Source organism: Phyllopteryx taeniolatus, chromosome 5, assembly GCF_024500385.1.
Source record: "Phyllopteryx taeniolatus isolate TA_2022b chromosome 5, UOR_Ptae_1.2, whole genome shotgun sequence".
Lineage (NCBI taxonomy): Eukaryota > Metazoa > Chordata > Actinopteri > Syngnathiformes > Syngnathidae > Phyllopteryx > Phyllopteryx taeniolatus.
The window spans coordinates 31,493,629-31,520,813 of record NC_084506.1 but is presented as its reverse complement, the minus strand read 5'-3'; the positions used below and the strand labels follow the sequence as shown (position 1 = coordinate 31,520,813).

The following is a 27,185-nucleotide window of genomic DNA, read 5'->3' as shown; positions in this document are numbered from 1 at the left end:
ATGGCAAAACAAGTAGCTTTGTGTTGTTGTTACCTCAATGGATATTGCTCATTACACGTAGTGCACGAATAGCTTTAACCTAAAGTGGCGCTTTAGGGTAACTTTGCTGTATGTGGCCAACAAACCTGGACTGTAATGTAGTGGTAATATTTCATTCACGCTTTTTCGTTAGCACCGTCCCTAACTGAGTTGGAGCCTATCCCAGGCGACTTTAGGTTCGAGTCGGCTTACGCACTGGAGTGGTCGCAGGAAGCCGGAGAAAACCCACGCAAGCACGAGGAGAACATGCAAACGTTACACAGGAGCTCCTGAATCAAAACTGAAACCCAGAACGTAAGAAATGCCAAGCAGACGTGCTAACCACTAAAACGCCACACTCCCTGCGCTACATTTACGTCAGGTTAATATACAGTATGTGTTGTAAAAATCTGGGAATTAGCCCACGGGACAAAATGTTAATATGTTGGAATTTATTGGCATTAACATTTCATGTTTGCGTATAAAGGGAACTTTAAATGATCCCAAAATATGTATTGTATTTCAGTTTAACACGCAAATGACTACATCTGACAATAAATCAAAAATATTAATGACAAACCGCTTGCAAATGTCTTCTTTTAACAAAATATTCACGCGTTCACCTGTTATATTTTTGTTGAACTTACTTTGCATGAAAACGTGTCCAAACCGAATATTTCCAAAGTTCTTGAGCTGAACTTCTCATGGAGCGTTAACATGCATCCAACTGAATATGACTGACACGATTGGAATAAAGTCACACCACACAGAATGTCTTCATTTGTCAAGTATTTATTTGTTTTTATCTTTTTTTGTCTGTACTATATTATTGCCATCTGGTTAATTCACATTTAAAAAGCAGTCATTGACCAGACGCACTGAAATTGATGATGTTACTTTTTTTTTTTTTTTTTTTTTTTTTTTTACAATAACCATTAGAGGCCCCTTGGAGACTGAAAAAAGAGAAACATCTTCGTGGTATTCTGCAATTTAATTTGTTCCTTTGTCTTTCTTTCATAGTAATTACAAAAAGAGAAGAAAATATATATATAACAATAATCATAGAAAGGAGATTTGGGAGGGGGAACTTACAACTGGAGGACAGACAATCACAAGTACACGGCACGAGTACGTACTTACGGCGAGAACTCAAAGATAGAAAAGAAAAGAAAATGCATATGGAAGAAGGAAAACAATCGAGCACAGATGAATTTGAATACGAACTGAAGGGATTTTCTAGAACCTATGAACATGATCCAAAACTGTGAAAAAAAATAATGACATGGTAACAGAGAATTTGGCTGAGACGATTAAAAATACTGCACATACAATACCTTGTTTCACTCCCCTCCTTCCTTCTCTTGATCCTGCTTCCATTTCTTTATTTAATAGCATATCCCATTAATATTCCTTTCCCCCGCTGCTGCTAATAGCCACACCCAGCGGTGCGATCGTTACACTTTTACATGTGAGCGGCAAATGACACTTTGATTGGCTGTGATGTGGAGATGTAGCTCCCCGCCGGCTCCGGGTCGGGGGCCCCGACTGAGCCGAGAGATCCTGCCGGGCCTCGGTCTCACTGCGCGTGCTGACTCAGTGTGTGGTTCTGGAGGGGAGGGAGAGAGGGGAGAAGTGAGAACACATGATGGGAAAAATAATGGGCTCTGTAAGCACGTCGCTGTTCTCTTGCCCCCAATAATGGAAGCCACGCCACTGCCTCCGACGAGATGGGCGGCAAGGACTCCTCGTTTGAGAACAGCTGATGGCCCAAGACGCGAAGATGGCGCACCAAACAAAGAGAGTGGACTTGTGTGACACTTATTGACACCATCGCCGAATACAGCAACACACACACACACACACAAAACATGAAAGAGGAAATGCTAAGTCATCGCAATTGATAGCTGGTCAGACTGATTGTTGATTCATCTGGAAGCAATAGAGTGCATAGATTTGTGTTTTGGCAATTGTGAATTCCCATATTTGCAGATTTTTGGGGGGGAAGCTTTCCTTTTTTTTAATTGCGTTTTTTTTGGACTCAGGCCAAAGAAATGAAAGTACTACTATGCCGCCACCTGGCAGAATCTTGGTGTTGTCATTAGGGTTAGTTCGTTAATAGCGAATTTTTGTCTGTTTTGTCCGTCGTTTGACGGTACCCACATGCTTTATGCATGCTTTTTCATACAAATACTTTACTACTGCGTTAGTGATAGACGATGACATGTTACGACTTATGTCAAAATTTGTAGGAGCGGGACTTCATCGTTAGCTGAGGATCCCGTGTACAGTGAAATGTGTTACTTGCATTTCTGTTATTTGGAAAATAATATTTTAACAGGCATGCATCAGAAAGGTGACGGTGTATTCATTTGTGCATGGAACATATTAGGTAAGGGACTTTCCCAAAAAGAAGAAGTGTCATTTTGTAGTTGTATTTTTTTGCAATTCATTTTACTCAATTTATTTATGCACTTGTAGTTGTGATGTTTCTAAATAGGGTGCTCTGAAAGGCACCGTGAACAAAAATAGTTGAAACTGTACACGTTTCAAAAGCTATTTCAAGAAAAACATTTCTCTCTTGTTCTTAACTTAAATGAAAAAATGTGGCTTGCGACTTCGCGACAACAGAAAACGTGGGACTTGGGCTGACAACAGTTGAGAAAAACTGGCAGAGAGCATTGACAATAGAAGTCCTTCAAAAAAAAAGTCCCTCACATTCACGGACTAGTAGAATCAGCAGAATCATGAATTAACCTCAATAATCATTTCCCCTCTATAAATAAAGTAAGTGTATTTTGAGATCATCTGTCAAGATCAACTCTCTTCGGGTGTGCGATGATAACACACAAACACCTGGAATCATCATCAACACTCACAGCACAGTTCCGAGCGCAAAGAAAGTCAATTGTAAACTTGTGTGTGAAAACCTGCCAAATGTACAGAAAGATTACAAATTAGGTGAAAACAAGTGTGAGGCGCGGGACGTGTGGAAGACGACATGTGAGATCATGCTGATTCACATTCTCGCTTGCACACGCGCGCACACATCTTCCCAGTCAGTCCCCTGTGGATCCTGCATATCGGCTGCAACAGGGAGCTGAACTGATAATCTGGATTTGTTGGTTTGGAACGCAAAGCCATCACATCTAAAGCAAGGGAAATACTCTTCTCTCTCTTCTCTCTCTTCTCTCTCTCTCTGTGTGTGTGTGTGTGTGTGTGACGGCAAGATGATTGGAAAGATTTCTCTGGGAATTCATGTGTGTGTATCAGAGAGAAATTTCCTCTCTGATGCTTTCCTCCTATCCTCATTTTCCCTCGACCGTACAGCTTGTCCCCGTGAAACGTTCCTTATTGCTCTCTCTCTCTCTCTCTCACACACAAGACCACTATTCCCAGTGAGACACTACCAATCGACACCCACCCCCCCACACCCAAGCTCCCATCAGCAACCCTAAAAAGCAGTTTCCCTCAGATTAATCACCCTGGCTCACAAATAGGCCCCACTACAGACGAGTTATAAAGGCGAGAGAGAGAGAGAGAGAGAGAAGAGGGGATGGCAGGAAGAAAGAGAAGAGAGAGAGAGAGAGAGAGAGAGAAGGGGGAGAACACAAATATGAAGGATTATATGTGGTTTTGGGTTGATAATACTTATTTGTCATTCTGTGGCCGTTATCTTGCTGAGCACGTTCCACTGAGCCCTTTGCTAAGCATGACAGTGTGTGTGCGCGTGTGTGAGTGTTTTGAGAATAGCCATCGTTCGCTTTTACAGTCCGAGCTCCAGCCTGCCCGTCCAGGGGAAAGGAAAGCATTTTCATGCCGAACACATATGCACTACATCCATCCATTCTCTACAGGAATCTCTCTCTCTCTCTATCTATCTAATCCATTTTTTTGGGTGCACATATTCACAACTACATTTGGGAAAATATTCAAATGTATTGATTATTATCTTGTCGCCAATCTTGTTTTCGAATCGAACGAGCAATCTTAAATGTAATAACAAAAATGTGTGTATTTTCCACAATTTTATGAATCACTGTTTTCATTTACAGTTGCAACTTCGAGATCACAGTAGATCTATAAACTGTATGTGCCTTTAATAAAACAACCTATTTCGTAATCTTTTTAAATGTACGTCAATGTCCACATCCATCTGGAAATCTGGAAAGGCTCAACTGACTCATCACACCATACAAACAAAAGTGGGAACTTTTTAGAATGAATGAAAGTACAGTTATCCCCCTGCCTTGTAAATGTATACAGGCAGATTGACGGAGTGACACAAAAAATGAAAACAAAAGAAATGTATTTGCGATGTCTATTAAGGACACATATGCAATGTAAGCATACCAATAGAAACTCAAATTTGCTACTTATTTAACTGTCACTCAGTAGCTTGCCATAAAAAGTTGAAAACACAACGAATTTATGTGAGGTTAGCATTAGTCTGCACAAACAATCAGCAAACCCCTCTCCAACTATTAGCATGCATCAAATTATCTTATTATTATCTAGATTACTAAATAATATAATAAATAATCATAATAAATGAATAAATGATCTATTTTACAGTAAGTCTCACTAAAGCAGTGACTTCCAGCTTTTCCTTGTCAGGCGATCGCCACCACAGCGGATGATTTGTTTGTCTGACGTAACTTAACCATGTTTATCCAGGCTTTAATAAACCCGTGTCCCAATGCACTTCCCAAACTCATTTTTGACTGCGCATGTGCACATCCAATTACCGAACAAATGATACATATATTGGCATTGCTTCACACAAAGTCTCACTCTCTGACTGCATATTGATTGGAGGCGTGCTCCGGTGCTCCGATCTTTATTGTCTCTCTCAGCTTCGTGCATGTCAGGCCACATGACTAACGGCACTTCCGGTTGTATTGTACTTGTGTCAAAATCAAAGCACGAGTTTCAAAATAAGAGTCTATACATCTAGATGAACTAAAACTTGAGTGATGGGCAACAGTTCCCGCGGGCCGGATTAGACCCCCTGAGGGGCCGGTTCTGGCTCGCGGGCCGTAGGTTTGACAACTTGATCTAATCAATCAATCTATCTATCTGTCAATCAATCTGTCTGTCTGTCTGTTTAACTACTTGTTAGGGGTCGCAGAGTGTTACATTGAGCAAGCAAAGTCTAACAAATGGCTTTCAAGTCTTGCATTCATATGAGACAATCTTTTGTAAATTGATCAAACTCGGCCCAAAATAGCAAAAACGGCAGAGAAGCCGAAGCAGCTTGCCAAGCGCTCCCTCCAATGTTATGTTGTACTGTATTACACATGCAGAGCGAAATACAATTACTGTTTATCTTGGTTCCTTCTGCAGTTCACTGCAAATATGTTCGCTTCACACTTTGTAATTTATAGGGACGTCAATCAATAATTGTGTGTTTTTTTTTTTTTTTTTAATCGGATTAATTACACTTTTCAATTTCGATTCATCGCGATTATTCAAATATCCCACACATAATAGCACATTTTGCTCTGAGATGGTATTTTCAGAGCTCAGCGCTGCACAATATGGGAATTAACTTTTTTTTTTTTTTTTTTTATCGAAAGTCCCATTGGGGTGACTTTTGAAGCAAAATTTTGCCACAGAGCGCACCGGTCGGAGTTTCTTCACTCATCTTTGCGCTGGCGTGATCACTGACCTTATAGCAACCTGCACCATGTTCCAGATATCCAATGGAGCGAGTGCGGTCAAAAATAAATTGTGGGATTAATTTGCGATAATACATGATTAATGTGATCATTTTTTATGATTAATCATATGCATTAACACATACATTTGGACAGCCCTAATTTCGTAATTATTTATTGCTTGTATGATTTATACTTTCTACTGGTTCATTTTTTTTTTTAAACTCCAATCCTCTGTTGCTCATTTGTTTTAAACTTAGGATGTTGTTCTGTTAGATGTGTCAAAGTGTATATATTGAACATTTTTTGGGGGGATTTTATTATTGGAAAGACTTACATTTATTGCCACATAAACAGACAGAAGTACAGAAAATTGGTACCGCTGAGTACCAGTATGGATTCCCAGGCACTGGGAATCGGTACCATACCAGTTCAAATGTGAAAGGTACCCTTGCCGAGTAAAGGTGTCTCCAGTAATATCACACATTGTACTGGGATGGTACTGACCCCATTGTGACAAAATGACCACCTCCTCTCTCTGGGTCTCTGTCTCTATCTCATTCTTGAACTGCTGCAGTTCCTCTCTAAGCCAGTAGAGGTCAGGCTTATTCCTTTTTACTGATGTCCAAGTCCTGCCTCTTCTAGTTGAGCCTCATCCATCCTCTGCTACCTTACGTCCAGTGATGGAAAGATTACTTTGGAAAGGTATTTGGTGACAATGATATAAAAAGGGGGTCGTGGGGGGTTCGGGGGGGGGGGGGGGGGGGTGGGGGGAGGTTGAAGTCTGAGCTGTTGCGGCTATTTTTTCAAATGTAACTAAAATTGTAATCATGGAAATTTCCAAAAGCAACTCTAATTTAACGACACATTTCCTCCTTGTAATGTAATGGATTACAATTACATGAATCTAGAAGTTAAATTACATAATCTTGTGATTAGTTACTCCCTTGCACTGCTTATGTCACACTTGACCTCTTAAGGATTGTAATGGGAGTGAAGGGATGCAAGGTAATATTACAGCAAGGTAAACGAAGCAGACGGGTGGTGTGTGTGTGTGTGTGTGTGTGGGGGGGGGGGGGGGGGGGGGGGGGGGGGGTCGTGGGCTTGCTGTTGTTGTATTGATTTGTAGATGGAGTGAGGGATGGAACATAAGGGCAAGGGAGGACGGTGAGATGGAGGGACACTCCCTGGAGGGAGAGCATGAGGGAGATGACGACCAAACAGGAAGCCAATGAAACATGGATGACGTCTGCGGATGAGAGCGGAGGCACACGCCGGCTACCCTCTCCTCATCCGTGTGTTAATGCTGCGAGCTTAGCATTGATCAGGCAGCACGTTGATCAATCAGAAGTGTGCAGGTGTGTGTGTGTGTGTGTGAGACACCTGCAAAATAACACGTATATACACTATAAGGTCAAAAGTATTGATTCCTTCATCAATGAATGAATCAGTTGATGGTCCACGTCGAATGTTAATGTGTTCGACCTTTTGGACATCAGGCACATCTCATTAAATATGAATATTAGATCAAAAGATTACTTACAGTAATCAGTAGTTCAATTCAAAAAGTGGAATTTGCATAGTTTATAAATGTATCAAACAAGAATCTACTATCCAGTTTTTAAAGTTTTTTGAATGTTACTTTTTTTATGTAAGTATTTTAATACCTTGAGATGGTGAATTTCGGGTTTTCATTGCCTGTAAGCTATTATCATCCCTTCATTCTTTCATCCATTTCGTGTACCGCTTATCCTCACTGGAGCGAGAGGCGGGCTACACCCTGAACAGGTCGCCAGCCAATCTCAGGGCAAAAATAAACAAACAACCATTCGCACTCACGTTCACACCTACGGGCAATTTAGAGTCTTCACTTAACCTACCATGCATGTTTTAGGTGTGTGGGAGGAAACCGGAGTACCCGGAGAAAACTCACGCAGGCACGGGGAGAACATGCAAACTCCACACAGGCGAGGCCGGATTTGAACCCGGGTCCTCAGAACTGTGAGGCAGCCGTCCACCGTGCCGCCCTATTATCATCAGCATCATCCAAATTATGAAAAATGAAATCTTTCAGTGAATGGTTAAGAAAATGTCAGCTCCGGTTGCACAGAATCATTGAACATGCCACAAATGCGTCAGAACTGAGAGCTACACGTGAGGCCATTTTTACTTCCACTGCGTCACTGCGTTTTGTGCGCATGCACGTCACTTCATTGACATGCTTTTAACATTAGAAGCCACATTCGTCGTCGTAATGTCAACGACTACATAAAAAAGATCAGATTTAACAAAGAAATCCGATTTGGGCATCATGCCATGCAGCGTGAGCATAGCCTTAGTGAATAACGATGACTGTGGGTCTGATGAAAATTCAATGTAGAATAGTAAATTGTTTTTGCGTGGAGAGTATGCGGACTGTCCTCAGAAGAGATGTCTTCCAGGCACGACTGGACCAGTCCATATCGAGGCCTGTCATTGTTTTTCCTAAATTACTAAGAGAGAGCGAGTGGAAAGCCAGCAGAGCCCCGGGCCCTGGGGAAATATGGTCTTGTCGCATTACCTACGCACACCACTGCGAGACGCACACATGGGAATGCATTCATGGCCTTGTGCACTTGCAGCTGAAAGCACATGCATGCACACGCACAAACACACGCACACGCACACTCTCTTGTTTGGTAGAAGGGGACAACATCGGAAAAGAGGAGATGGAGATAAAGAGAAAATGTAATCTACTTTGTCGTGCACTTGTCTCTGTTATCATCTGCATTGCACACTGAATCCATGCGTGTGCATTTGTGTTGGGCTTTGTTGTCACTTTTGCTGATAGTGGGGGTGTGTGTTCATGCATTGATCATGTCTAAAGTTAGAAAGAAGCACTGCTCAGGTCTGGACTTTTCACAGTAACACAAACATGCAGTCACTGATGAAATTTCTTGCATGTGGGGAAAATAGGTCGGATGATCACTTTGACTCAGTCAAAAATACATGAAATTTTTTAGGTGAAATAATGTCACCTAAGCAAGAAATACGCATCTGCGCGTGTACGTGTGTGTGTGCATATACAGTATGTGTGAATTCTACCCTCATGTATCACGGCGTGTCTGTCAGTACATACAGTAAATGTGTGTCAAATGCATGTACATATAGGGGTAATTGGAGACATTTCAAGTGTGTGTTTTGTGTGTGTGTGTGTGTGCATATGTGTGTGTTGCCCTTTTTAACAGCAATGAAAAATCACCTTAGTGGCATTGTGGTCTTCTGTGAGCTCAATGTATTTATAGCTCAGTTGACATTCTTCCTACAACGTGTGTCTCTAAATTGGTGTGTGTGAGTGTGTGTGTGTGTGTCGGGGACGAGCAGATGGGCTAGCCCGCTTCCTCTCCTCCCTGGCTTGTCTTTAGCCCCACCTGTCCAGGACAGGATGCTGCCTCGGGAGCAGCTTTAAAATAAATGCACCCTCTGCCCTTAGCATCCCGCCTGCATACATTCCCTGCTCCCCTCACAAACACTTCCGTACCTCCCAGGGTGACTTGTCCACATGTCTCCCTGTAACTCCTCTATCTCTCCAGCTAAGTGGCAAATGACACCCGTTTGTTTATCCAAAACATCAGTTTAGCTCTTAACCGAGTCACAGGCAGTCCTGATTTCCTCCTCCTGTGTGACCTCCTGTTTGGAGTGGTTTCTCCCATGGGGACTTCCCCTCCCCTCTGCCCCAGACAGTAAGGTTTGGACCAGTAAACACACCCAAAATACACTCACAACACCAATGGGCGTGCACCCAAAACAGCAACCCGAGAGGCAAAGGCACACACCGCTCACCCCCACCTCTGATTCATAGCCAAGGTGCGAGCTCCCTGCTGGAAGCTGCTACACAAAGGAGGAAGTGACCTCACTTCCAGCACAGACAGCTAATCACACTGGAGCCCCGCACGACACGTTTGAGTCACACCAAGAGAGCCACACGCATATGTAAAAAAAAAAAAAAAAAAGTACAATTAAAAAAAAAAAAGATGATCTTTCCCATCAACAAAAAAAAAAACAAATGTACTCAGAGGAGTGTGGTCCATGCAGACTAGGAGGCTGTTTCAGATGAAGACTTGAGCCTGCAGACGTGGGTGACAAGACAAAATAGCAACAAAAAAACGTACCCATACACGAACAAACAAATACTAGAGACCAGGTTAAATGTGTGTGGAGACACACGGCGGCACGCGCACATTGTCTACGTACATGCAGACATCCATCCGTCTCTATGCTTTTCCTGTTCAGGGCCCTGGTGAGTTGGAGTCTATTCCCAGCTGACTTTGGGAAAGGCAAAAGGTGGACTACAGTACACCCTGTTCTTGTCGCTAGTCAGTCACAGAACAGATTTAACAATAATAATAATAAAAGAATCATAATAATTAAAAAAAATAATAATAATAAAATTGGTAACACACAGAAAAAATGCTTTGACAATATTTCAACATTATTTATTCCAGATGACGATTTGAAAATTTGGTCCAGATTTGAGCAAGAATCATGGAAATTGATGCACATGATTTGCTTTCGTGGGACACATGGAATGATGTGGATGAGTCTGACACCTGTGCAGTATACCGTCAGTGACTTCCCACATACAGCCCCGTATTATTAAAAACATATCTTCTTAAAGTTCGACATCTGGATTCCAAAAAATGTAAATCCACACACAATGCATTTACGATAAAACTGTCTACGTGTAAAAAGCATTCGTCGGTTGCAAAGCAGAACTGAGCCAATGTGACATCTTCTGTTCCTCAAACGAGAGATTAGCTGTACTATGTAATGATACCTATTCAAAAATGGTTTTAAAAGTTTGCACTCAAATAGAATGAGAATGGGATGGAACAACACGGATTAGTATTTTTCTCATTTCTTTTAAGTCAACTGAACATGTTATAAGTAGCATGGATGACTGTCTCTCCATCCATCCATCCGTCTCACGTACAATCAATTTCGAGTTTTCATTTAACCTAACATCAAGGTCCGACATTAACGGTGGCCCTGGGCCACTACGCCGCTGGCTCGGGCCACTACCTACGTAGAGACACAAGTCATGGATCTCGTTGCCAGCGTTCAAGGAGTACGAAACAGCCCATGATGACGACAGTGACAACGACAGCGACCCCACCCACCCCCCTAGGAAAAACTCATTGGATCTGTACGATTCACGTATTCACGTGGCCTATTTTGAGTTCAAAACGGCGAATTTCGCTGAAAGGCGACTGCTTTGCATGTATGACACGTGTGTTTTGCCAGTTACCCATTTTAATAACACAGTCACCCAGCGAGCACTTGAGGCAACTGAGTATTCTACCTTGGAACGCCAAAGGATCTTTGGATCAAGTTCTCCCTCGTGCACGCGGACTGACACACACAGTCACACAGACGTGGATCACAAGAGTGTGCACTATGACTTCACATACGATTCACAGCCAACAGCAACACCCAAACATTGTCAGAACCCACACTCCAACGAACAAATACCAAAAAGATACCTAGATTTAAAAAAAACAAACAAACAAACAAACAAAAAACATTGTGAGTGCAGCCACATAGACACCTTTCATTATTCAGTTAGAGGGAGACAATGGGCTCTCGGATTCAGTTAGACGAAAACATTGTTCTCAGACATACTGCTAACACCAATGATGATAAATAAAAGATAGTAGCACATACAGCTTTAACCATTGTAGTGGGATTATAGTAGCCAGTATCAGTAAAGAAATAACAAGAAAACATGGAGTCATTATTTAGCAATAATGAATTTATACCTTGGGTTTTGATTAGTGTGACTATCATTGAATCGTATTTTCATATTCCCAATGAAATATTTACTTAGTTCACACACTAATCAAATTCTCACTTTAAAGTGGACCTTTTATGGAAAATTGACCTTTGAAGTGCTTGTATACAAATAGTTTGATCTCCGGATTGCCAAGTTGAAATTCAAAAACCAAGTAAATCTTTTGTTAGCTGCCTATTTCTGAAAATGTGTCTGTGAGCAAGCTGTTCTGCATTCAGAGGGAGTGGGCTATGGATAAATTAGCCAGTGCTGGCTTCGCACAATCATTTATCATTTGCAGTCTGGACGTGGAGGGGTGAAACATTACATGAAAGTAAAAGGTAAGAAGAGATGCATTAAGTTTTGTGGGACGCTTGAAAATCTGAAAAAAGATGCATAACATGTCTCCTTGATGAGGTACTGTAGAGAGTGATTTCATTTCAAATGTACAACGTACTGATGGATCGGTCACTTTTGGATGGTCATCATTCAATTGACAGGCAATAATAATTGGATGGCAACCAGTCTCTTTCCCAAAGTCAGCTACGATAGGCTCCAGCACACCTGGAAGCCTAATGGCGACGAATGAATGCGTGGACGCTATCTATGCACAGGTTTCATTTCAGACCGGTCACTTAATTAGGTACACCAGCACAATTTAAATTAAAGAATGGTCCAAGACAGCTGAATCAATCATTTTTGAATTGGAAAAAACATACTCCGTTTTGACCCTGTCAGACAGTTATTTTTAATATAATAAACGGTGCGGAATAAATACATCGCCGAGCATTGTTATGATTGTAAAGGCTAAATATTTGATCTGGTTCTGTATAGGGTCTCATTAGATTGTGGAGGTGTACCTTCCAGCTTTGGCCTGTGAGTGTAAAAACAGTGCATGTTCTTTAATTGCATCTAAAAGCATTACTATGTGTGCACGTACAACTATAATATTCAACACAGCAGTGACAGAACAGGTGGAGAGAAACAACGCAGTTGCAAAACTTATTATGTCCCGGCCCCATCCATTCACTTATTTATCTGACCAGCAATTCACCCATCGAGTGCTAATGCAATATTAACTAGCGCTAAAGGAGACCAACAGATCCAGAGGAATCAAAAAGAGGGATGACTGGGGAGGTTTGGTGATCGATGGATCAAGGGAAACCTTCATTCAGGCCAGGAGCTGTAGAACAGCACCCCTTGGAAGTCAAAAAAAAAAAAGCTATGTGCTCAAGAAATGAATCCGGGGGAAAAAAAAGTGTTACATTGACAGGCAGAAAGCAAGAACGAAATCCTGGGACTAAATAAGATCTAGAAAGACCTTGCTGATCAGGGCCACAGCATTTCTTATTTACACACCCTCCCTCAGTCCCACACACAAACACCCATGCACAAAGACGCACAGCAAAACATTTCTTATTTACCAGCTTATGTCTGCACTATTTATGTGGCACCAGGGAGTGGCACAGAGGAGAAGAAGAGAGGAGAGGGGCTAAAATATGCATAGGGGCTGGTTCTTGAGGGACACAAGAGGGGAGTCAAAGGGAGAGAGGCAGGAAGACAAAAATGTGAGGCAGGGAGAAAGACTGGAAGAGTGAAAAATGGATGATAAAAGATGGGCAGAGAGGGCTGGCCACTGACAGTACGGTATATGACATGGAACGGGACTCTGCGTGCAGAAAGAGGGACAAAGTTGGAAGGAGGGGAAATGAAGAAAGGAAGAAGGAGTCAGTCTGGAGGGACAGAGGATGATGCAGCGATGTGTCCATGCTGCAATGACCCCTGGGTGTGTGTGTGTGTGTGTGTGTGTGTGTGTGTGAGCGCGATAGAGGACGACAGTGCGAGCTGGACATCATATACAGTAAACCCTCTGAGGGCTTGAAAGAGGCCAAATCCTTTTCGAGCGAGCCAAGCAGCCGTCTTCATCCATCCGCACCTCATTAAAACACACACACAAATAACCCCATTACACACACACACACACACACACGATAAATGCTAGCAGTGGCATTAACCTCCTTGGTAGGAGCTCTCCATCTCGACCAGTCGGCCTTTTCTGTCCAGCCCACTTAGAGAGCCCTCCTGTGGGACGATGGAGCTGTGGCACGGCAGACTGAGGCTGCAAGTTATCACAAACGCACATTCACGCGCATGTACACATCCACACCCACGTACACGCACGCACACACTTACAATGGGCACTAAAGAGTTAATAAGGTGGCTAAAGCCTTAAGTGCAGCCGCCAAAGGGGAAGAAATATAGTGAATTGAGTGCCCAAAAAAAGAATGAATCTTTCATGATCTTACCCAACCTTTTAGTTTCTATTATAAACTAGGGACGGGCATGATCATCTATTAATTGAGCAATACCATTCTTGTGGAATGGGTTGAATTGTTTGTTGATGAATCACATCTGCGCAGTCCACCACTGACATGGAAGTGTGGGAAAATATTTGAAAAATGAACAATGAACGTGATGAGATCATTTGAAGACGCGTTATTCAATGAGATTTTCCGAGGTGAGGAGTCGCCTGGGACCGTGCAGAAGTAAAAGGAACGACAGCGAGTGGCGTGTGAGTTGCGTCTGTGTGGACATTAACCGACAGGGTCCGACAGTTACCCTGCTGTTAAATGGACTGGCCGGCCATATGCCCACCACATCCAGCCCTGCGTGACTTTGTCTTTTTTGGTCCTCAAATGATGTAAATGTTATATCTAAATATAAATCAACGACTATTTTCTATTATAATGCCACATATTAACATTGTCAATGTTTGATTTCGAAAATAATGGATCAGACTTCCAGTCTGGTTGCTGTTAATGCTCCTGAAATAGAATGAACTTAAGAGATGACTTGTTTTCAAGGCACCTTTAAAGCACAAAGGTAAACATTACATTTTGAGAAAAGTGCATAATACTACATGCTAATTATTCCCTTGAAGCAAATTGTCAAGATTAAATAGCAAGCGGAATGAGGTTTTATATTCTTATACACAGAAAGGACAGCCGTGGTTCTGTTGCAGATTTCATAAAAGAATATCTGCGGAGGGACCTTTAAATTGGGTTTTATTTATTCTGCATCAATTATTAACACTTTCATCTGCGCGCTGTAAGAAATGCTGATATATGACATCATTTGCAAATATAACAGTGGCATAAATGTGGTAAAAAACAACAACAACAACTTGGTATCTAACGTAGTTTTTGCTTTCCTTAGAGCATAAGATGAAGAACACATCACACTTCCTTCCACTTCTGCTCAGCAGTCGGGCAACAGATCAGACTTAGAGGGCAGATTTATCTGCTTACTGGTCTGTTGCAAGATGACTCCAGTAGATAATGACGCGATAAAATGCAAGACCAGAGATTAACCTCGTAACTGACCAGGTCACAGCTGGCTTATGACCTACTCCTGGTTGACTGATCTCATCTTCCCATTTGAACACATGCATGCACACACACAAAAACACACCGAAAGGACATCACACTTGCCAAGAAACTTCTCAGAGGGTTGGGGGGCAAGAGTTCAGAGTACCCCCCACCCCCCCAAAAAAAATAAAATAAAATAAAGGCTTTTTGCTAAAGCTTGAAATTATATGTCCATTGCCTCTGTCCTGATTCAGAGCTGATCAATTGATGACAGAGCAAAAATAAATAAATATGCGATGCAACTAACTTACCTGCAGTTCAGTCTGAAAAAAGAACTTCTGAGGACACTGCGAACAGTCATAGATCTTGTCCTCTTGACCATGGACTGCAAAGATGTGCTGCTGCAGCTTGTTGGCCTGTACAAACACTGGGAGAGGAAGAACACACATTTAAAATATCACTCAAGCATCGACCTTTAGGTGAAAAACAACAACAATAAAATGAAGGAAGTGGACAAAACAAGACATGATGTGAAATATGTCTGACTTTTTTTAGTAGTAACAATGGATGTATCAAATTATCTGGGGGGGAAAAACTGTTTGAACTGGCATCAACATGGACAGACTTCCATTATAGCCACCCTGGTCGCTTGGCTTGTGCACCGTGCGGCGCCCGTGGGAGGTGGGGTACTGTCAGGGCTGCTGTCTCAGCACCCTGAGTCCAGCCCTTATGTGTGGGTGTTTAACAAGTGCTTTGCAGGTTTGACGTGTTGGAGTCTAGCAGCTGCATCTCATTATCCTAATTACTCCTGACTACTCTTAATACGCTGTGGGACGCCATCTCGTCGCCGGACTATCAACGCTCTACGCCGACTTCATAGCCTAGCCACCTTATTCACTTTTCGCTTCCCAAAGTCTCACCCTTTCTTGCTCTTTGTCCCCAGTCTGCCACCTACCTTTACTCCCCGCAAACCTGCGCTCACTTCCCGCTGCTCACTGACATCCCGGACTCCTACCCTGCCAGACTGGTCCTCTCTGGAACCCTACTAATCCCGGGTAGAGCCCTCGGAATCCCTTTTGCCCACCAACAAAATTGTCTGCTTCCGACCAAGCATCACACAACAAACATTCGTTCACGAACTGCCCTTCCTCTTGTCTCTGCAACTGGGTCCAACTCGGCAAGCTGAGCTCTGACAGGGCTAATTAAAAAGCTCAGGATAATACAATAAATAGCAACATAGCTGTACAAATAATCACATGTTTTGAAAGGAAACATCAAGAAATGGGAAAATATGGGAGAGCAGGAAAGAGGAGGAAGCAGGGGAAATAAGCAGGGAAAACAAGAGCTATCCTCAGCAGACCTTGTGATATTTATCAATAAATTATCTCTTCTTTTTTAACTTCTGCCCCAGTGTTGTTTCATGGTTTTTTTCTTATCGTTCTTTCTTTTGCTCCCCTTTTGTTTCAGTAAACTTCTGTCTTTCACTGAGTGTGTATGTGCTGAATTATTGACTCCCCATAGGAGCGGTGGCCATTTTACTAATTCATATGCCACCAAGGAATAGAGTTAAAGTTTAAAACACTGCTGTGCACCTAGGGACGGGCACACAACACAAGACTCAACTCAACAACTGGGGAAGGCCAAGAGAGAGATGAAGTGACATGGGGAGCAAGTCCGTGTCCAGGGAGGGGTGGGGCAGATGGGGCTAGGGACTCAGAACAAGGGACGGTCAAAAGCAAAGTTACTTTTGGTAGAATAGAAAATTGATGCTCATAACAAACGTGTTTAGCCCTTCAGGGGAATTCTAAGGTAAACGTGGAGCAGTTTGCTTAGTAATGACTTTTGCCAGTTTTCCTTCAGGTGGAACACTAACTACCCTTCTAGAACACCCACCCAATCAGTGAGTGCGTTGTGTAAGGGATAAAATAATGTCTGTTAAAAAAATATATATGACAATAACAGCACGTCTTCTACACGTCATTAAGTAGACAAGCATGGACCATGGAGGTTGAACCAACGACTCGACGCATTGACGAGACCACTCCGCAATGACATGAGAGCTTGGAGTTGAAGAATTGCCAATCACGTTTTGGTTTAAAAAAAAAAAAACGAACGCTTTGCAGAAAGCAAGCGGCGGTGCCTCAAGCGTGTGAAAATAATTTCACAAAAAGGAAGTGTAAAGTAGCTTGGTCACTTAAAAAATATGCAAATCTATCCTCAAATCATAGCACAAGTGAAGCACAAGTGCTATGCATGCCACTCTAAAGAGGCAGCCTAAATCCTCACATCAGCTGTCAATAAACAAATTCACCAAATGCCGTCCTGTAATAGAGAGAAAAAGAGCATAGACTTTAGCATCAGCTTATATGATCTAATGAGGACGAGCAGTGGTCGGTCACTTGACTGAATGCCCGTGAGTGTCAATAGAGACGTCCACCAATTTCTTCCACTTGTCTCTATCCATGTCAATGGTCTTAGTTAGCCACACACTCTTCTGGCAACATTCTTTGATGTCATGTTGATGGTCAATCAACAACCTCTTTATTGTGAAAATAAATGGTTACTGTCAAAAACGTCCAACTAGTGTTTCATTCAAGCGTCAACCTTCACAGAAACACGACGTTATGCTCCTCTTTCTCCTTCATCTCACCTCACCTGCCGGATGGCTCGTCCAATCACAAATCACACTGAGACACCCTCGCAGCCTGACGGGAGGTCGGAACTTATAGAAATCTAACAACAATCCATGTCACATAACTGCAGGGTCACAACAACATATTATTGCAAAGCATTCCCTCCTCTTGTGTTATTTTTAAATCAAAGTACTGTAGCGAACAGCGACACTGCAGTGGATGAATTGGTGTTAAGAGTTCTATAAATTCTGACTTTCTGCGAGGTCGTGAAGGTGTCAGAATGTGGTTGAATAAGTGAGATGGGGCTTGCGGGGAGTGCAACCAGGGGCCGGTGGGAGAGTGAGCTTGTGTTACTTTGGAGGTGAAAGGCAAACAAGTTGCAGGAGAAAGGAGAGGAGACGACTTGGCGGGGGAACCTCAAGGTACATGAAATCATACAAGGAAAGAGGTTAGCTAAGAAGAAGTGGGACACTGAGAGGACCAAGGAGAGGCGAAAGGAATATATTCAGATGCGACGTAGGGCAAAGGTAGAAGGGGCAAACAGGAGGCATATGATGACGTACAACAGGTTGGACACTAAAGAAGGAGAAAAGGATCTATACAGGTTGGCCAGGCCGAGGGATAGACTTGGGAAGGATGTGCACCAGGTTAGGGTGATTAAGGATAGAGATGGGAAATGTGTTGACCGGTGCGAGGAGAGATAGTGAGTATATTGGTAGAAGGGTGATGAGGATGGAGCTGCCAGGCAAGAGAGCGAGCGGAAGACCAAAGAGAAGGTTGATGGATGTCGTGAGGGAAGACATGAGGGCAGTTGGTGTTCGAGAGGAGGATGCAGGTGATAGGCTCTCATGGAAAAGGATGACACGCTGTGGTGACCCGTAACGGAAGGAAAAGAAGATTTGTATGCGGATTTAAACTAAAATTGGCATGCTGATACCAGAATTGCAGTCGTTTTTTTTTTCTCCACAGTTTACCCTGCAGATAAGCAAAATTCCACTGATTAGCTGTAGTAAGACTGATTACGATTGGACTCATCTACAGCTACCTGGCAACTTGTTTGTGCAGTCACAATTGAGATTGTGTGGTGTGAGGTGTGTGCAGCCCCAAATAGGTCAGTACTATCAATATCTGCAGACAGAAAGCTAGCATAGTAGGAATTAAGAGGATTTGTGCCATATCCTTTGTCAAACATAATAGTGTTAAATAAACATTGCAGTCATGCCAGTTTCTTTCATATTTCACTGTATGTCAATATTTGAAAAGTTTTATAAAGCAAGCACACAGCTGTTATGTACAGTGTTTTTCATATTTTTTTTAAGAAAATGAGGATATATAGTTCAAAAACTTGATGTGGTAGAGAAAAACCGAGATCAGTTTTGGATTCCGCACCCACACATTTGTTAAAAACAGCTGTCAGACCTAACTCAACAAAAAGTTTGGTTCATTCATTTGCTGTGAGTAATAAAATGGAAAAAAAAACACTAATACAAAATAAATCATTTTATATGTACATTTTAAAATTATTTTATTTCATTAAATAATTAGAATTCATGTAATTTCATTTAATACATATGAATGTATTATTTCATTGTTAAAATCACCTATTTTGCATATTGTACATCGACATTTTATTGATTTATTTTAAAGATGACCTGCAACAATACAGCTGCCTGTCTGTCCATTTAAAAAAACTCCCTTGTCCCTTAAGCGCAAATGTTTGAATATTTGCCCATCCCCCATCTCGCTGTACCATTTAGGTATCACATCACAATGCAAGGGTGAACAAACTGTATGAAACTATAGAACCAAACTGTACTTGTTGTTGGCTAAGGGCCTGAAAGGGTAATCAAGCACTCAGCCTCAACAGTTCCCTGCGGACTGTCCTTGAAGGTGAGCGTGCGCTGTTTTTCTCTCACCTGTGAAGCAGACGGGACACTTGAAGGTACCTCCCATGCCTTCGAAACTGTGTTCTATCAGGTGGCAGAGCAGCTTGGCAGGTGAATCAAACATCTGGTTACACAGCTTGCACTCGTGATTGATGCCCTCCTCTGCAAATAGAACACAGATACATATGCACATGAAGGCTGGATCGAGCAATATGATAAAAAAAAAAAACCCCAAAAAAACAGGAACATATTTTACACTTAATAATACAGCATTCACGACAGATGTTTGGTGCAGATACACCAGGTAGACCAACACCGTCAGGTAGTGACAGAAGTATATAGAGCAGGATAGAAACAGATAACTTTGCACACTTGAAAACTTCCTGGGGAGGACCATGGGTGGGTTAAAAGTTTACCATGATTGACCAGCACACTAACTATTTCCAAATTCATTTAGATGTTGGTTCCATGTTTGTTTCATGAAAGTCCCTCAGCATGTTCCATCATTGTCTTCGTGTCAATTACTGCTTTTAGAGAACTTGCGGGATGTAACAGACATAAAACAAATCTCCTTTGTTAAGCCTTACCACCACGTTCATTTTGGACGTTTTGGGATACGTCAGTCACACATATTCTCGTCTCATCTCGGCCACATGTTCTACTTTTATTTTCCATCCCCTATTGTACACTTAACACCCAACAGTCCCAGTGCTATGTATGGCCCAACTGGTAATTGCCTGTCCTCCCCACTGGGGCTGTGAGTGATATATCGTCATCCTGGAGCCACCCATCCCTCTCTCGGTCCTCGTTATCCTACCACCCCCTGTCCACTGTGTCCCCCACTTAGCCCGTCGCTCACTCCATTTATTCTCATCTCTGTTCCTGTGTTGCTGATTAATTTGGATGGCCCAAAGCACATTTATTTGCACCATTCAAATTTTGGACATAAACTCCATAATTCAATGATATAATAGTACCACATTCAAGTTTTTACATGAGGTTATATTAGTGTACATCTGCACGATTTGGTGTGTCACAGTTTTTCCATATTATACATCGCAAGTGCACTGCATGCCTTGATGTACTAAATGTATTAAAGTTTTTTTTGGTTTTTTTTTCGCTGCTCATTTTTACTAGGCCATGAGTCCATCTGTTGTCTGCATCTGCACATGTTTTTGTTTCCTGCTTAAAGAATTCTGCTAGGAGCACCATAGAAAAAGTTAATGATGTGTCTCAGTGTCACTGCCCCTCAATACTGGCCATCTCTAAGCAGTGAGCACTCCTATGTGATTAGTAATAAAGGATTAAATATGAAATCAAGAGGAAAGCTGGAACACGACAATCCCACCATGCACATTATAACGTGTTTCCACCAATATTCTGCATGACAATGCACATATTTCTACTGATAAAGTCTTGTTTAATAACTCACGGCCATGCAAGAAAATGTCCTGTGATGTAATGTGACACAAATAAAACATGCTGTTTGTGTACACACACATTCACCAGTCAGCACAACAAGCTGTAGGCTACTTTGAATTTGTGAGGTTAATAACATCTTTAGTCATACATCCATGACACCCATACTGGCAAGTATACACTCACGCACACACACGCACGCACGCACACACAAACACACACACACACACACACACACAAACACACACAAAGATTCCCATCTCCTCTTGCCTCAAAGGCCGACAAGGGTGCCCTAATCCTGCTTCAATAGCTGGGTTAGGTTTGTGTACGCGTGTGTGTGTGTGCGTGTGTGTTGGGTGCCACACATGCTTATGAGGAAGGTACGCTCTACGGTCGGCCTCCCCGAACACCCCCCGTCCTGTCACACGCACACACAAGCCTCAAAGGCCGCTGGGTTGTGTGGTGGCGCCAGAGTGTCCCGGGCCTAGCGAGACTGATAGAAGTTCATTATCAGTGACTAGGAGATTGAAGTGGCGGGGGGGGGGGCAGTCACGTGGTGGGCAACAAACATTGAAAGAGGGTGGATACTGGTAGGAGGAGTTGATAGCGCTGCATTTAAAAATCAAATTCAAGTTTCATACTAGAAAATCTGAAGTTGATCTTATTGTACAGTTATCTGAGTGAATATGGTAAGGTATTTTACAGGGTGGCTGAATTAAATGGCTATACATAGTAAAAACAAGTGTAGTAAGAGAAAAAGACAAAGAGAAAGAGACAGAATTGAAAGGAAAACAGTGATTTACGGTCATGTAATTGGGCGGACCAGAACAAGGGCACGGGCACGGGCACGGGCCTCCAACCACTGTGCAGTTGTGTGTGTGTGTGATGAAAGAGTTCTCTTTTTGTGACAAATACATTGTTTTGATCAGAATGTGTGTGGACCGCACACTTGGTATGCTTGTCACCCTCTGAGACCAAGTCCATGCACAAGCGTTTGTGTATGTGACCCATAGTGAGATGACAAAGTCACAGAGCATCCTGCCGTTACACTTTGTCTCACAGCGTGCATTAGACGCACACATGCGCGCGCACGCTTGCACACATGCACACAACCATGGGAGGCCCATGCTGGGACAGAGAACACAAGGGAGAGAGGGATGAAAGAGAGACGAAGAAGAGACAGCCAGGGTGAAGGTTAATACTCCAAATTTGGAAGTGAACAACAGACATTGAATTGTAGGAAGATCTAAAACAAGATGTTTTGAGGGAGTTTTTTGTCTTTTTCCACACATTAAAAAAAAAAAAAACATTTAGAGAACTTAATGTGTACAGTACCTGGAGCAGCCTGATTACTCTGAGGCCTAACTTTTGCTGTGCTGACGATTCCCATAATAATACCCACTGCGCTTGATCGGTTGCTATGACAAAGCTAATGACAAGCAGGGCAATAGAAATACCTTTTTTTGTTTTTTTGTTGCTGTATTTCTTCATTGGGAGTAAAATGACTGACCTGACATTTTTACATCGTCTTGAAGATTCCAAGACACCAGTGGCGTGTCTGGCCCATTCTTAGGGGTGCTTCAGCACCCCTGAATTGAATAAAATTTGAGAGATCTTTGATTATTATTATTATTATTATGATTATTCTTTACTATCCTTTTTTACCAAGCTAGAAAATGTCAGCACCATACAAACTATACCATATTAACAAAACAAACCAAAAAAACACATCTAGCACCATCTCAAAAATGGTTGAAGCCACCCCATCCCTCCCACCTGTCCTTGGCGGTATTCTGAGCGGCGAACGCGAGACATGCACAGCATACCTTCCAGTGAGTGACGTTTGTATGCCTACCTTGCTTAAACCAGGACAGACTGTATAGCAAATTTCTTAACTTCTACCACACAATACCAGCACATTGTTACAATTACCAGGCCTCATTTTGGCTGCATTTAACCGGAGGTCGCTGTTCATGTTTTTAGCTAGTAAAGATTACAAGTCGTCAGACAGTACCACACTGTCTTTTTTGAGTTTGGAATGTCATGTGCATGTATTTATACTGCCAAGGTGCTACTGACTACCTAACTGACTGGATGCCCATTATCATTGAAACTCCTATTGTGTGTGTGTGTGTGTGTGCGTGCCTGTGTGCATTTGTGGATCTGTTTGTGTTTGCGGGCAATTGTGTGTGTGTGTGTGGCCATCATGGCATTCCTGTGCCTTTGGTACCGGGCGCGCTCCACCTCACCCCCAAAAAACAGGGAACTGGGAGACAGTGCAACCCCACCACGTCGATGATTAGTGTCCGATCGGGACACCTTGGGACACAGTTGCCCCCCCCGGCCAGGACCACCCATTGACAAATGGTTGCCGGTCCGCAAAACGTGTGCCAGCATGAACCCTAGCCCAAGTACAGACATGACCATTTTTAACATATTAACCTATTTTTAATATGTGTGAGACCCCACATATGATGAGAAAGGACGGACCGTCGAAGCTGCTGTGCAGCAAGAAAGAAATGCCCACGTCCCACGGAGTCCGCCGCCTTGTCAGTAATCGATGCACGCACTCAGCCACCGTCGCCGTTTTCGGGCAACTTTCTTGTGCACCACAGGGTCGCAGTTGAGCTCAACTAAACTGAGAAAAGAATGAATCAGTTCATGAACTGATTCCATTCTGTAACTTCACTCAAAAGATTTGCTCGTTTAAGTTGTTCGTGAATGACAACACGACTCGAGCCCCGTCGACCACTTCACCCCCCCCAAAAAACAAATGTGCACTGATACTATCGCTTCGAGAGCGCTTTTAACATTTTCAGTGCACATGCGCACCAGATATGTGCACGCCTAGATATTTTCTTATTGAAGAACAAAGCGAGTTCCTCACATTTAGATGTAGAGAACTGTGGGGGTTTAGGGCAGTATTCAGCAGCTGATCGATAGTTGAATCCTCTGTAACGATTTTGGAGAAATATTTTTTTTCTCGCCATCTGTATAACCTTGTTATAGGCTGTGATGGTTCCTTTGCATAAATCTAGATGAATTGTCAGCCTGGTCTTCCTCCACTAAGGCAGGGAGAATGCTCAAATTTGGCCTGAATGTTGGTATCTGTGTACCCTGCTTTAGCTTTTGAGTCTCTCTTCTTACCCTCCACTCTCTCTGATAATTGACCAAAGCAGAGGGACAAGAGGTCATCACCACACACACACACATAGTGAAACATGCAGCAGAGCATAAATGAGCTCCTTGGTCCCCTAGGTGGCTCCCTACCCCTATTACATACCATATTCATGCACACACACAGACACACGCACACGCACACACACACACACACACACACACACACCTTGTCTTACCATTGACTGTGAAGCTCCTCAGAGTGTTCAGGGACCCACTAACCCTAAAACCCCACACTGATTTTCCCTCTATTGCTATTGCCGCACTGGCTGCAGGGGGTCCCTGGGGTACCAACCCCCAATTACTGCCACACCTTGCACTTGTCAAGCCCCTCCTTCCCAAAACTATATGAAGCTGTGTGCATCTGGGGAAAGGATACGAGTGCGCGAGTGTGTGTCTCACAGTGCAGAGGCCGTCAAGGATGCCAGGCGATAGATGGCGAGGACAGTACGGGGGACGGCAGCCAAAAGGCTCAGCGGGATGGATGGAAGACGAGATGGGCAGAGGGGGGCAACCGATTGCAGGAGATAAAGTGCAAAAAGGAGGAGAGCAGTGGATGGTGGGTGGAGGAATATGGAGATAGGGGATTTGCTCAAGGTGTGTTTCCTTAGCAACCGAGTTGAGGGGGTTGGAGGGTTCAGGGGGCTGAGATTGACCCATTGGTAGTGTGGGGGCTGGACAATACACACACACAAAACCTGCTGCAGTGCTGGAGGGGTCCCAAGTGTACCCCCACCTTACTCACCCTCACTGTCTCTCTTGCTCCCACACACACGCACACAAACACACACGCACACAGAAAGAATGCTGCAGTGTGGCGGTCCCTCAGGTATCTTACACCCACACACACGTTCTCATTTTCTGTCCCACCTCTAATTCTATCAATCACTCTGTGAAGTAAATGTCAATATTTTCACCATCTGAATACACCTTATCTCTGTGTGGATTTTTTTATTTATTTTTTTACTTTATACTGAAATGACAATGAGAGATTGTTGAACCCTTGAAAGGAGTCTGACATTGCTATAGGTTAATTTATAGCCATCTCCCAACGTTAAGAAGAAGAAGAAAAAAAAGAAAAAACTCCAACAACCTGCAACTCCAGCTCCAACACAGAGAGTTGTACTTGTACAGTACTTTAAAGCAAAAGTATTATTATATTCTGCTAACTTCTGCTAGTGTGATTGTTTTGGCATCCCTCTTGGACATGCTACAGCCATAGAAAGACAAAACAGAAACCAAGACAGCTGACAACTCAACAATGCATTTTGTATGCTGCTGCTGTTCAAATGTCTACGAGGTCAATAAAAACAGCTGGCAGTAGTATTGAAGCTGTGGTAGTATCCTGTAAGTGAAGCTGGTACTAGATGTTTCCTAAGATGCTTTCCAGTTAAAACATATTGTGCAGCTCTAAGCTGTGGGGATTTGTGTTCTGCATGCAAGAAGGTTAGCAAGCTATAGTCAAAGTGGAAACGTTACGAGCTGTACACACAAAGATTATACCAACAATTTTTCTATTTGAACAATAGCACTCTAATATTGTACTTTGCAATGCAATAGAATGTAGAGAATTAAGCAGGTTTTGCCACATTTTTTGCTTCAATTCACTGCAACACAACACGACACAACACGACAATGCTACTTGAAGAATATAATTTTGCCAACAATCTGTGTATTGAGAGAGGTCGGTACAGAGATAATCAATGCAGTGGTGCCTTGAGATACGAGCGGCCCAACTTACAAGTTTTTTTTTTTCTTGAGTCATTTGGGCCATCCTTTGCTTTTTATTATTATTATTATTATCTATTTGCGATAAGAGCGCAGAGCAGGTGGCAGTGAACTCAACTAATCTCACTTCAAAACAAGCAGCACTTTGGCAGATAGTGAACGGTTCTTCAAAAAAAGGGGCTTTAAGCTGGGTGTTGCAACTCCAAGTTGAACTTCATGGTCAAAGTAAACGTACACCAAAGAGAATTATACATTGTGTATTTAAAATTACCACATAGCTTTGTTTTAGATAAGTCTGTTCATCATATACTATATATAATACTAACAAACAATGTGAAACGCTGAATATGTATGTCGGTATTATACTGCCCCCATGTGGCCAAGGTGGGCACACCAGAAGGAGCAGCACAATGTCCATTGAATTGAAGCAAAACGTGGCAAAAACTGCTTCGTTCTTTACATTATATTTAATTATGTCATTTATGTATGTTTTCATAAAGTACAATATTAGAGTGCTATTTTTCTCACCAAATTATGTTGGTATTTTTTATGGAGGCTTAAACGGATTAAGGGCATTTTATACAAATTTCATACAAATTAAACTTCTATTTTAAGGGACCACATATAAAATAAACATATACACAACACACTGTCCTTTCTGGTTAACGTATAAAACTATTGGACAACCAGGACTAGACCAGCTCCATTCTTCGTCTTGATTGGCAGCTCCTATGAGAGACTTGAAGGTTTCTAATAGTATTAGCATAATCAACCAGGTTTATGGTGTATGACTATGTCTGATTCAAATAAATAAATACATCAATAAAAATGAAAAAAATCAGCCACATACAGTACACACAGCAAAACATTACACACTATTGGCAAGCAAGACTAGCATATGGTGATGACCAGTTAGTGTTTGTGTATAATGAAAGCAAGCACACATTGAGCAGAGTCGTGTAGTGCACAAGTGCATGTGTGTCTTGGAAGGAGATTTGTGTTTGTGTGCGTGCATGTGTGTGTAGGTTAAGGATGGGTTTTCCCTCTCAGATTACATAAAAGTAGAAGTGCTCTGCAAAAGCCAGACGTCCCAATTACAAATATCACACACAAGCACACGCGTGTGCTCACACACACACACACACACACACACACACACACTGGCCCTGTGAACAGCCATACAACTCACACGAGTACAGTGTAATACTTTTATACGTTTCTGTATGTATTTTCCATGGTTCAATATAAAGACTTTGCTGTCCCACTAATTTGTGGTGTCTCTCCATTTAATTGAAATGCATCACTGCTTGCGCAAAGTTGAAATATTCCGGCCATTTTTGCACATACTGTGGCTGTAATCACTGACTGGCTTTAGCTGAAATAATATATATATATATATTTATTTTTTTATTTATTTTTTTTAAACGGACCGAAGGCTGTTTTTAGAAGACTTGTGCAGATGTTAGAACATATCTACAACCAAAGAAAGT

The 27,185-nt window shown here is 42.4% G+C and overlaps 1 protein-coding gene across 5 annotated transcripts in view; it reads right to left on the bottom strand.

Moving 5' to 3' along the window:
* Positions 1 to 792: 792 nt before the first annotated feature.
* Positions 793 to 27,185, bottom strand: part of znf423 (zinc finger protein 423) — a 139,339-nt gene continuing 112,946 nt past the window's right edge. For all 5 annotated transcript variants that reach the window (XM_061774899.1, XM_061774902.1, XM_061774900.1 and 2 more), the window contains 3 exons: positions 19,402 to 19,533; positions 15,164 to 15,279; positions 793 to 1,624 (listed from right to left, as the gene is read on the bottom strand). In XM_061774899.1, the coding sequence (XP_061630883.1) occupies positions 1,595 to 1,624; positions 15,164 to 15,279; positions 19,402 to 19,533 (278 nt within the window). In that variant the 3' untranslated portion in view covers positions 793 to 1,594. The remainder of the gene's footprint in view (positions 1,625 to 15,163; positions 15,280 to 19,401; positions 19,534 to 27,185) is intronic.